This window comes from Bactrocera tryoni, chromosome 3 (assembly GCF_016617805.1).
Source record: "Bactrocera tryoni isolate S06 chromosome 3, CSIRO_BtryS06_freeze2, whole genome shotgun sequence".
Lineage (NCBI taxonomy): Eukaryota > Metazoa > Arthropoda > Insecta > Diptera > Tephritidae > Bactrocera > Bactrocera tryoni.
The window spans coordinates 38,429,088-38,442,682 of NC_052501.1; the positions used below are offsets into that span (position 1 = coordinate 38,429,088).

General features: G+C 36.9%; 1 protein-coding gene across 2 annotated transcripts in view; it reads right to left on the bottom strand.

Moving 5' to 3' along the window:
* The window catches only part of LOC120772078 (tyrosine-protein kinase receptor torso), a 144,899-nt gene that overhangs the window by 53,102 nt on the left and 78,202 nt on the right, over positions 1-13,595 (bottom strand). For both annotated transcript variants that reach the window (XM_040100472.1, XM_040100473.1), the window contains exons 7-9: positions 6,842-7,008; positions 4,850-4,985; positions 291-424 (exon numbers count right to left, since the gene is read on the bottom strand). In XM_040100472.1, the coding sequence (XP_039956406.1) occupies positions 291-424; positions 4,850-4,985; positions 6,842-7,008 (437 nt within the window). The remainder of the gene's footprint in view (positions 1-290; positions 425-4,849; positions 4,986-6,841; positions 7,009-13,595) is intronic.

The following is a 13,595-nucleotide window of genomic DNA, read 5'->3' on the forward strand; positions in this document are numbered from 1 at the left end:
GTCATTCGCACGAAATCATTTGTAAAACATAATAGCAAACCCTAATCTTTATAATAAAGCTGAATTTCGGCCATAACAGAAAAATATGTGAATTTTGTTTTTTATAAATACATACTCTTTTTGTTATAACAAACAAGCGTTTGAAAAACAAAACTGTTATAGTCATGCAACATGTTCCGAGCAATTCTGCTGAGAATTATAATATCCTGAATCGTTTTTTATGAAAATTTGGTGTTTCAACGACTAATTTACAAACACAATGTTATATATTCTTATGTTCTTTGACTTACCTGAAAATATTCACAACGCTTCTGATGTCTTCTATATTTTGCGCACCGATAATGGAGGACGATCCACATGATTATAATGCTGATTAGACCGATTGGCCCGCCGATAACTAACAAGGCAATATTTGTGCTCTTATCTGTCATGGGCGAAATTAAAGAAAGCACGCAACGCACGGTATGCAAGAAGAGAAAGAGAAACAATTAAAAGACACGACGCAAATGACAAATGTTAAAAGATATTGAGTGGCGAACATGAGGCGAGTAAATAAATGGCGGCGGTAAAGTGTTTTTATTTTGTCTTTGTTTTTTTTTTTGAACTAGAAAAGAGATAAAGAATGCAAAAATAAGAAATAATAGCGATGTACAGAAAAAAATAGCAGCTTTCCATTATATTCTCGGTGGTCATTTGTTAAATTATGTGAACCGAATGGCTTACGAGAGCAGACTCGCTAAGCTATGAATACAAATTTTTCAAATAAGTATTTACTCCACTCATTATTATTTGTAGAGTGATAAACGAGAAAAACTAGACTAGACTTTATTGTCGCATTTTATGGTGCATTTCTTTCTTCCAGGAGAAGTTTAATTTCACGCGCAAACACAGGACCATAACGAACTTAAGTTGCATAGTCCCCCAACTATGAAATGACATATAGTAGTTAGATTTAGACTTATAGAAATCAGAATGTTGAAACGAATTTCGCTGTGGCAGCCTTAGGGAGTTATATACAGTTAGAATTTTCAAAAAATCGAATTTTTTATTTTATTTCCTTAATGTACATATATTTAAGAACACACACAGATAATATCGTATTGCTCCGGTGAATATTTTCTAAGTTACACGCAAATTTGAAAATGCCTTTCGGAGTGCTTGGAAGTACAAGGCCGTACTTTAAGCGCGTTTTTCTCAAAATGGTGTTTTCAAAGTGGAAAACGGCTAAAGCGATTATTTTCATATTTGAACACGAGCTTCTTAAATATATTTTTTAGCAATTAATATAAAATTTTTTTACTCAATAGATATACATTTTTTTATAAACAATTTAAGTCCGAAATTATGGTCAAAAATAGATTTCTTTTTAGAAACCGTCATTTTGTCAAAAAAATCTTAGTTTGCTTATTCCTTCTATTAATTATTAAATTTAACATTACATTAACGAAATCTGTTTGCTTATTTAATTTCAGAGGATTCAACTCAGATATATGTTGGTCACCCCAAAACGTCTTTTTTGAGAGGATGTTTACTAAATCTAAAACTTAAAATTCGGTTAAAGAATAATATTATATGTATATGTAGAATATTTTATATATATAAAAGTGTCTGTTATTTCAAAATTTGACTGCATTTTGTAAACGTCCTTGAAGTTTCAATTTTTCCTCAAATAATAAAGATCCAACGTAATCGAGCTTTTACTTTTCAATATAAATCGGGCCCAAATCATATTGTTTCCATTGTACCATATAGAGGATTCTCCAATAAGAGAGATATGATTTCTTTTTAAAAATGCACAATAATTGTTGAGGAAGTTCTTAATATTTTTTTACTAAATGCGAAGTACAATCAATATAATTAAGTTGTGAATATGATGTCATTCAAATGACCTCCAGGAACGAATTCGATGAACCCAAGTTTCGAGTACTGTTTCCACTAAATCAAGTCGTATATCATGAATAAAACGTTCAATATTGACTTCTTAAGCTGGAAGAGAGTCTGGTTTATTGCTAAAGACCAATGACTTCAAACCCCACAAGAAGTAGTCTAATTGTGTTAAATCATAAATTCTTCGAGACCTTCACTGCTACAATTTCTTGACATAATCGAATCTCCAAACCTTTCTCGCAATAATTCGGTTGTTGCACATGCTATGTGGCACGTAGCACCGTCTTGTTGAAATCGGATGTCGTAATTGTCAACTTCTTGCAATTGTGGCCATAAAAGTTGGTTGTCATTGATCTATATCGCTCTCCATTGACAGCAACAGTGTCACCAGATTCATTTCGAAAGAAGTAACTGTCAATTTAGGTAACTGTTATGATTGTTCATGAATAATTTATGGATTTTCTTCGCACCAGAATAGACAGTTTCTTAAAAAATCGTTATCGTTTTCAAGTTGTTCCAAGGCAAAATCAGCTAATTCACGGCGGTTACTGTGGTGCAATAGCTTACTTATTGAGAAAAATTTTATACGAATTCAAGCCCGAATCTTTACTCAAAATCAGCCATGATGTGATTTGAGACAGTCCCAATTCTTGAGAACGTCTTGGAATCGACAATTTGCGGTCTTCAGCAACCCATGTCTGAACGGCAGTAATATTGTCATTACTTCGAGTGGTTCTTTATCTTTTTGGCTCTTGAACTTTATGTAAAGAAAATAAACGCTCGAAATTTACAATAATTCGGCGAAAAGCGCATTAAAAGATGTTATTGGATAAAGATTATTTTAAAAATAAAATTTAATATATTGTAAACGTTGTTCTTGCGTATATTTTTCCATAATGAAATTGTAAACATTACTGAAGACAATAAAAAAAATATGCCAGAAACGACAACCAGAAATCATATCATCCGGTATGGGAAACCCAGTATAACTTCCAATTTCTTGATTTTTTCCATAAAGCAAATAAATAACCACTTTGAAAAGGTGATTTTCTTATAAAAATTATAGCGCTCTAGAAACAAGGTCTTAATTAAAACACAACCGTACCGAGCATTCATAGAAGTGATTTGCATAATATTTGTTGCTCATACGACATGGTGTACTATATGAATACAGTACATTTGATGTATAACTGTAACTCTGTATAACTTTTAAAATAATTCCTTTTTTTTAATCATAGCATATAGATATATACTCTTTGAAAGTTACAGACTTATTTTATTTTGAGACTAAAAATGCATTGTTGTTTACAAAAAAATCAACTTGGGAAATAGCAGACACCCTAAGAGAGATTCATATGTATAGATCAAGAAATAAGAACAATATCGAAACAAAGTTTGGTACACATGCAATATAGTGGAATTTCTCATATTACAATTATATTCCTTCAAATTGCGGAAGTATCTAATGCAATATTCAGAGCAAATGGCCTTAAATTCGAATATAAAAGAAAGCAAATTTAGCAAAATATCTAATTTTTTTCATTCATTGTTTAAGTTTTTTAATATTATAATTTTGATATAAACTTAAGCCACGTCAAAAACAGTATTTGGGTAGTTAAGAAAAACAATTAACTGATTTAACTGACATATCATCAAATGGTATAACCAAATATGTACATACATATACAAGGAACGTTCCTAAGTAAACAGAACTTAAAAAAAAAACAGCACAAATGGGTTTTTCAGCAAAATCAGTTTATTTTATTGAAAATAGTCTCCTTCTACTTCAATACAGCGTTTTGCACGGTCCAAAAGCATGTCCAACGAGTGTTTTAGCCCGTTGGCCGGTATGGCCGCCAGTATGCCGATGCAAGCCTTTTGAATGGCCCCTACGTCTGCATAACGCTTTCCTTAATGGGCAAATGCATTTTTCCGAAAAGGAAGAAGTCGCACGGTGCCATATCAGGTGAATACGGGGAGTGGTTAATGATTAAAATGCGATTTTTGGTCAAATAATCGGTCACAAGCGTCCTTCGAATGTTGGATTCTGAGCAATTTTTGGTCGTTAGTCAATTTGTGCAGAACAACCCGTGCACACACCTTTCGTAAGCCCAAATGTTTGGTCAAAATGCGATAAATCGATGTTTTGGAGATGTTCAATTCCAATTTCCATGAATTTCAATGATGATTTCGGCTGATTTTTGATGAATTCACGCACAGTTTCGATGGAATTTTCGGTGATCAGGGATTTTGATTGACCCACATGTTGATCGTCATTTATGTCCCCACGACCGCTTTGAAAACGTTGAAACCACTCGTGCACTCTGCTACGGTATAGGCAATTATCGCCATAAATTTGTTTCATCAATTGAAACGTTTCGGTAAAAGTTTTACCAACTTTAAAACAAAGTTTAATGTTGGCTCTTTGTTCAAAGCTCATTCGCACCGATAGCACAAACATACTGACACTTAAAACGCAATAACAATCGATGAAATGTCTTGAAATCGTGGACAATCGATAAAAATAGCAGATTCTAACGCACCAGTCGACATATAGATGGCGCCACCAGGGGGCGCTAGATTCAAAAAGTCCTGTTTACTTTGGAAAGCTCCTTGTACATATACATACATACGCGTAGTATTAAATACTAAGCCTGTTTCCTCTTTAAAGCCCTATTGCACTCGGCTTCGAAAAAATGATTCCATATTAAAACTTTACTTTATTCTCACGATTTGCACAAATAAAATCTAAAACTTTTTATACTACGTTGGGTTATTTCAATTGATTATTTCATTTGATTAATTCTGTTTGAACACTAAAAACTCTTAGTTAATTTTCTGCCTGACAAATTTCCCTGTTTGAACATGGCATTAAGCAAATACGTTTGGATTATTCAAGATGACCTTTGTAATAAGTATGTATGTGTTTGGAATTTTACTGAATTATAAAAGTGTGCATTACCCGGCAGAAGCACAGTTTGGCTGTTGACCTCTTGCAGAAGGGTGGAACTGTTGCCACCCGGGGTGCAGGCAATCAAATGCACATCGTAGAGTGTGCCGTTCAGTTCGATTTCTTCTATTGTAAACGCTGTGCTGTCCTGCAAAGAATAAGAATGGGTTTATAAATTTATGTTTGTAGTTTTCTTAGTAAATATAAATATAAATACAGTCGATTCATTATGAAAGTACATTGTTAGAGAAATTTTCAATGATAACTCTAAAGTGTTTATTGGACACGAGCCTGAGCTACAACGTGACCATTTACTCTAATATTTTTTTGTTTCTTTAATAAGTGTGAAAAAGTTAATTATTAAAAACTACTTAAATATATTATTTTGCCATTTACGAGTTATTCTATATAATTGAATCTGTTTCCGCATTCTCCTTAATATTTCTATATGATCCAATATTGTATTTGAACTTGCGATTTTGCTTGCAGGACGAAGAACGAGCTTGGCGACCAAAAAGTTTAAATATGAAGAAATTAAAACATTACTTTATGAAGACTATTACCATAAAAAAGAAGAGCTGAAACCTACTCACTTAATCATTTCAAAACGTTTAAAAGCAACCCGATATGTTCAAGCCAGAGACGCTGAAGGGCGATTTTGCTTGTCAGATTTACTCTTTGATTGCAAGAAAAAGTAGTCTATTCTACAACGGATTGTAAGAGGTGATTGAAATTGGATCCATTATTACAAACCTAAACGCAAAACATAATATGTGATATATGGCAGCACCAATGTTTAACTCTGTATTAGCTGCGATCAGAAGGACGTGCTGTATTATGAGTTTCTAAAACTGGTAGAAACTACTAATGAGGAACGCTATCGACAACGGCTCCACAAAAGTGGAGCGAGCCATTGTCGAAAAAAGTTCGGAATTGAGGCCTAGACACGATAGAATAATTTTTCGTTATGCCAGCGCTTGGCGTCATGTTGCGAGATCGGTAAAAATAATTTGGAAAATAGTGGTCCGGTTGTTCCGGTCGATGCAGAACGTTTTCACTGGAATATGGTTCACATCAGAGCAGGGTGTCAGGATATTGGCTTGATTATATGGCCTTCAAGTACTTTAGGAATGGAATCCACAAACTGCCAGAAAGATGGGCAGTACTTGAATTATACTATTGTTTGAGTTCTTTCAAAACACTTTTTGTAAAAAAACGCTCTATTATACTTATAGACATGTAATATTGTTAGTGAGTTATGAAGAATTAGTTAAAGTTGAAAGAGGGTCAAACAAATAATATAGATATCGATCCGAATTGAAGCTATTGATTTGTCGAAACGACCGATATCAGATGCTTTAGCTAGCATACCAACTGAACGGTTGAAAAAAAGTATTGAATCACTATATCATATCGCTGCCATACAACTGACTGATGAAAGTTCAAGCACGGACTGTTTTGTATTTGTGAAGGATTTTATAGCTTCGATGCACCCGAAATTCAAGTTCTTTCTTGTTTTTGTGGAAAATTTTATATATTTATTCTTATGTATTATATTTCTACATTTAATATGGGATTTCGATTTTGATCTTTTGTAACAAATTTCTATCTCGAAAGCTATTAAACCTACAACTTTGAAAAGGTAAGAATCTCTCTGTAATCTAATCTAATTCTGAATGATTTCTTCATGAAAACACTCTTTCTAAAGTTAAACGCTGTTAAAGTTCTACATCAAACGACATGAGCATTCATACCATACAATATGTGTTGCTCATACGACGTGGTGTACCGAATTTGTGCATTACATTTGATTACGTTTAAATTGAAACAAAAGAGCGTTTTTAAGTTCGATCCTTTTTGAGGCCAAAAAATGCTACTTCAGGGCGTACTTGCAAAAATCAATTTGGGAAATAACCTACACCCCACATATGTACATTTGTAAAAGTGTAAAATTATTTAAACTACGAGAATATAAATTTATATATATGATGTTTGTGTACTTACCTTACTAACATTAAATTTATAATCGCGTCCAACACCTATACGATCCACAACCATTATTATGTAGTAGCTAATCGCATGTTCAGCCTTTTTCCAACTAATGTACAGCGAGTAAACATTTCCTCGAACATATTTGCGCTTAACTTTTAATCCTTTGGGTGCAAATGGTGCTGATCAAAAAAGAATAGAAAATATTAAATTAAATTAAAAGCATAATATCGAAAATATATATTTATATAATGAAAAAGTTTAATAAGTGTAATGATAATCTTTATTTTAAGAAGTAAGAATGTCTTTAGTTCGTGCACTGTATTTACATATTCATACAAATTGTAATAAAATTAATCCAGTTTTTCATTAAAATATCTGACTCTAATAAAAAAGAAAAATTGTGTGCACCTCTTTCATATGCGTAAGGTGAATTAAAGATTTTGAAGGAGGATGTGTCGACGTTAACTTTGATTCTAATATCTTGTAAATTTTGCGCACGATTGTGTAAAATTTCATAAAGCATGTTAAATGGTCTAAACTTAAAGAGAGAATTTGCTATTAATGTATTATCGATAAGTACATAAACAAAACTCAGTACGCAAGTTGCCACACTGACATTCATCTTTTGTTTTTTACAGATACTTAACTACTTCTCAAGTACTGGTAACATGCCTAGACTGACACCTAACTCCGTACGTGACTTTTTGAAGTTCTCACTTAAACAATAGCAGCAACCAACATTGCATACATACATTCATAGTCTACACTTTTACGAAGTCGCCTGTAAAACAATTTTAATTTCTTTTTGTTCATTATAATATAAAATTCCACTGGCTACAGCTTATTTACTTTATTTTGCATTCCATAAAGAAAAAAGAAGATTCAATAAATAAGATATCATAAAGTAACTACCAAGCTTACTAGAGGGGCTTGCTTTTCCAGCAATTTTATGTTGTTGGAAAAGTGATGAGAACATGAATAGTCTTTAGCTGTAATCTTAGTAGATTTTCATATCCGATATTTGCAGATTGCATTTACTTATACATAAGTCCCATTAACCGAATAATACCGCAAATTGAAAGTCTTTGAAGCGTCGTACAATAAATTTACTGCTAACTTTACCTCTGCTAGAAGTGTTGTCGCCCATTATTAAACGAAACAGGGGAAAAATTGTTAATGATTCAAAGAATTAAATAGGCAAATGCTGACTGTAGGATCCATCTTTGATGGATCTAATCAAGGCGATAATCCGTGACTGCGGTTTCATTAAAAGTGAGTGAGAATCCTTGGTGGATGTAATTTCTCTTACTTTTTTCGCACTTTATTTTTCCTTATTGGCACAATGTTGAAAATGATCGCTACGAAAATCGCACATTACAGTTATAAAGTCGTGTAACAACACTAATGTACAAATGAATTTATTGCTTAATAACGGAGTAAGGTTTCTGAATCGAAAACCGTAAAAGCTGGAGTATTATCTTACATTCGGACAACATAACCTAGCCAGCGTAGCCTCTTCTTCTTCTTCTTCTTAATTGGCGTAGGCACCGCTTACGCGATTATAGCCGAGTTAACAACAGCTGGCCAGTCGTTCTTCTTTTCGCTACGTGGCGCCAATTGGATATTCCAAGCGAAGTCAGGTCCTTCTCCACTTGGTTCTTCCAACGGAGTGGAGGTCTTCCTCTTCCTCTGTTTCCCCGGCGGGTACTGCGTCGAATACTTTCGGAGCTGGAGTGTTTTCGTCCATTCGGACAACATGACCTAGCCAGCGTAGCCGCTGTCTTTTAATTCGCTGAACTATGTCGATGTCGTCGTATATCTCATCTACAGCTCATCGTCCCATCGAATGCGATATTGCCAGCGCGCAAAGGGCCATAAATTTTTCACAGAACTTTTCTCTTGAAAACTCGCAACTTTGACTCATCAGTTGTTGTCATCGTCCAAGCCTCTGCACCATACAGCAGGACGGGAATTATGAGTGACTTAGAGTTTGGCTTTTGTTCGTCAAGAGAGTACTTAACTTCTCAATTTCCAGGCTGACATTGTTGGTAATGTTTATACTGGTTCCAAGATAGACGAAATTATCTACGACTTCAAAGTTATGACTGTTAACAGTGACATGAGAGCAAGGTCGTGAGCGCGGCGACTGTTTGTTTGATGACAGGAGATATTTCGTCTTGCCCTTGTTCACTGGCAGACCCATTTCTTTTGCTTCCCTTTCTAGCCTGGAGAAAGCAGAACTAACGGGTGTTAAGGCCGATGATATCAATATCACCGGCATACGCCAGCAGCTGTACACTCTTATAGAAGATGGTACCTTCTCTATTTAGTTCTGCGGCTCGAACTATTTTCTCCAAAAGCAGGTTGAAAAAGTCGCACGATAGGGAATCGCCCTGTCTGAAACCTTGCTTGGTATCAAACGGCTTGGAGAGGTCCTTCCTGATGCTGTCGGAGCTTTTGGTGTTGCTCAACGTCAGCTTACACAGCCGACTTACCTGTTCTTAGGCTACCCAGTGGATACTTGGTCAAAGACCGGAAGTCGTGAGCTGCTTGAGGCATATGTAAAAGAATTGTTTGTTTGTTTAGATATTTTTGGATATTTGGGATCTTGCGTTAGATACAGCCTGGTCCATACTAGAAGTGTATGAGCTCAATATGCAACACACGCTGGATCAAAGTTGAATAGTCACCCTTGATTGTATCTGGCGGTAAAGTTGTTCTTTGCCCGTCCTAAACTATTCTCTGCCCCTTCTTTAAATTTTGACTAAGCCACTGCCACTGCTACTCTAATTTGGACGATTTGCTTTTAGCGATAAGCAGTTCAATGGCAAACATATTTCTAGGAAAACGTGCTTGACAGGTGTACATTCGTGTGTGGAAGATATCCCACGTGCATAGTATGTGAGCATAATGCAATAACAATGCACACCGTCGATTATCTATCACTATTATTTGAATCTAATTGAAGGAGTTGACAGTAGGGGAGACATAATGACGACATATCGCTTCCTGTCAGCAAGAAACCTTTGATGTGTGTAATTGATGCATTGCTGATGCACTGCCAATGTACCGTAGTCGAATAATTCCAGCAATAATATTTAGACAAATAAAATTTAATCAAAATTAATAATTAAGATAGGGCAAACGACAATATTGAGATTTTAGAAAATGCTCAAAGAGTTATTTTAAGATAAATGGTATAGTAAAAATAAATTATTTATTTTTCCTATATATTGCTTTGGTTATTTGTATCTTATGCATCTTGTAAGTTAACAAAATAAAATCCTTTTCTATATCATTTTGTTGTGCTTGACTCAGTATTACTTGAGCAAGCGTCAAAGTTGGATACCAGCAACGAGAAAACATTTCCTGTTTTACACATTTTCTTCGGCTGGAAATGTGAAGCGTTTATGATTCTCGTTCTCCTGGTTGAATAACTCTTGCCAACAGGTTCTACTTCGGACTGAGTAGGCAATTGAGAAGTAAAGTCCTCTGTCGACGAACAAAGACCAAATTCTACAAATCACTTAACATCCAGGTCCTGCTATACAAGGTTTGCCCGGAAAGTATTACGACTGACTTTTTTTCACCGCGACTATACTTGGGAGCGTACGCGTGCCGACGGAATTTGGTAGAGGGCGCTCCTAGCTAAAGAACGAGCACCTGGAGAGTTAAAACAAACATTTTGGCGCGCCGGGTTTCCTTTATTGGTGCAAGTCGAAAATGTAGCCTTCGTTAGAGCAGAGGTACGCGATTATATTTTGTCTGAAACTCGGTAAATCTGAGCAGGAAGTGGTGAGTTTCGATGCTACTACGCCTTTTTGGAGGGCCGGATGACGGAAGAATGAGTAAATGAATATCGTCCACCATGAATTTGTTCCTTCTGGATAAACCTTCAACGTCAAGTTTTACGTGGAAGTGTAAATCGGGTCCGACAAGACATCGCAGCCGATAGGAAGTTGCATTACGACAACGCCAGGGCTCACACCTCCTTTCTTGTGAACAGCTACGTAACCAAGGGCGGCATCCCAATGCTTTCGCAGCCGCCGTACAGCTCAGATATGGTGCACAGCATCACCACAGCCCTTAGCGTCATAAACGCTCAGATAGTTCGCGGCGTAAACCAGAAACCACCCTGCGAGAGAACGATCCTCGTAACGTTGGACTTGTCAAAAGCTTTTGACACAGTCAACCACACAACGCTATTGCAGGACATTGAGAAAACCACGCTTCCTCCAGAGTTAAAGAGATGGACCATGAACTACCTGAACGGTCGTCAATCATCCGTACTATTTCGATGTGTACATCTAAACTAAAAAGAATTAAACAGGGGGTTCCGCCGCGTGGTGTACTCTCCCCGCTACTGTTTATCTTCTACATTTTGAAACTCCCGCAGCCACCAGAGAGGGTTTCCATAATCTCGTACGCAGATGATTGCACGATATTGACGTCGGGCAATGGAATCGATGGCATGTGTTCGAAAGTAAACAGGAAAAGACAAAGAAACGTTGTTGGCAACATACAAGGCAATCGTCCGGCCGGTCCTCAACTACGCAACACCTATATGGTCGCCTGGATGCAGTGGTACCCAGATGAGGAATCTCCAGACCTGCCAGAATACTGCACTCCGGACCACCACGGGATGCCCTTTGATGTCTCCTATCGAACACCTACACAGTGAGACGCTTATGCTCCCAGTTAAGGAGCATAATGAACTCCTCTCTAAGCAGTTCCTGCTGGGATGTTTTCGTAGAAATCATCCTTGCAGCCATCTGCTTGGAGCGGAACCGCCTCCTAGGAGCATCAAAAGGTCCTTCCTTGACTACGTCGACGACGTCGTACAGTACGCCGACCGGACTTCGGACGCAACTGACTATCGAGAGGTACTGACCGCCATTCACAGTGGAGCCATTAACACCTTCACCGACTCCTTTCCCGTGAATGGCGTTCTTGGAGTCAAACCACCACCCATCGCAGACGAAGAGCTCGAGATGGCGCGAGAAACGCGAGTGACCCTAGCGCAGCTTCGTTCTGGATATTGTAGCAGGTTAAACTCCTACTTATCCAGAATTGACCCAGACATACCCAATGTCTGCATGCAACGAGTCTCCGCATGACACTGACCCCCTCTTTGCACGCCCTACCAACCCCACTCATCTAACACCCTTTTCCCTTTGGTCCGACCCCGTCGAAAGAGCACGTTAACAAAGATAACCCTTACCATCTAACGGGGACTGATAACCGTTAAGACAACAACAACATGACATCTGATGAGTCGACGTTAGGAGTTTTCGAGAGAAAGGTTCTGCGGCAGATTTATGGTCTTTTGAGCGTTGACATCGGCAAATGCCGCAGTCTATACAACGATGAGCTGTAAGTGATATACATACGTCGACATTGACTTATGGTAGTTCAAATAATTAAAAGACAGCGGCTACGCTGGCTAGGTCATATTGTCCGGATGGATGAAAACACTCCAGCTCTGAAAGTATTCGACGCAGTACCCGCCGGGGAAACAGAGGAAGAGGAAGACCTCCACTCCAGGAAAGGCCAGATGAAGATGAACCAGTCCAGCTGTTGTAAACACGGCTATAACCCCGTAAGCGGTGTCTACGCCAATAAAGAAGATTCTTTTTTCGGTTCGAATATATGTATTATTATTATTATTGTTGTTATTATAACATTATTAGCATCTTGCTGGCTTTAAATTTTTCGAAAGTTACATAAGTTTATTGTGATTACATAATTTCGTTAACTTTATACGTTATCACTTAGTTTGCTTGCAAAAGACACAAACTACATTACTTCGATTATGACAACAAAGTTTAAAGTTCCGTCGCACGTCTGAAAATGAAGAAGCGTGACCGCGCATTCTCACTTGAATGTCAAAACGGGCGAAGTTCGATGTTACGAAATGTAAGTGAGATCCCGATAACAAACAAACCTGCAATAACAGTTTCGGAACTAAATAGTTCGAGCGAAAGTTTGCTAAGTGTAATTTAAACAAACTGTGGTAACGTCATTTTTCACAAAAATTTGATCAAAAGTGGTAGTATATATGTATATACACGTTTTTAGGTCGCAATCGCGAAGAGTTATAGTCATAAACAAATAACGGGTGATTAGAAGAGGTAGCTTTTACAATAGCAATATTTTTTGACAAATCACGTGTGAGTCGTTTCAAACTGCCATATTATTTTGGTTCAATAATGTTTGACATTTCATTATGGAAAGACTTACGCCAGAACAACGTTTATAAATCGCAAATTTTCCTCACTTAGAATTAAGAGCAACCTGAAGAGATTCAAGAGATTGCAAGTACATTCAGAAAAAATAGTTTGATGCGTTATGTGAGCCAGTGGAATCATGAATCTATATTTCTTCAAAAATGATGTTATACACTATATGATGCCTGAAATTGAAGCTCGGCATCTCGGCGACATTTGGTTTCAACAAGACTGCGTCACCTCCCACACACCACACCATATGACCATATGCACCAGATAATTTCACGTTTTGGGCCGGTCGATTGGCCACCAAGATCGTGAGACATCACACTATTAAACATTTTTCTGTGGAGATATGTAAAGTCTAAAGTCTAAGCGGACGATCCCGCTTCCATTCAGGTCTGGGAGCAAAATGTCACGCATGTAATTCACCAGTCACCAGACGTAATGTTCAAACGAGTCATCGAAAATTGGACTCAGGAGATTGATCATCTGAGACGTAGTCGCTTCCAACATTTGAAAGAGATAATATTAAAAAA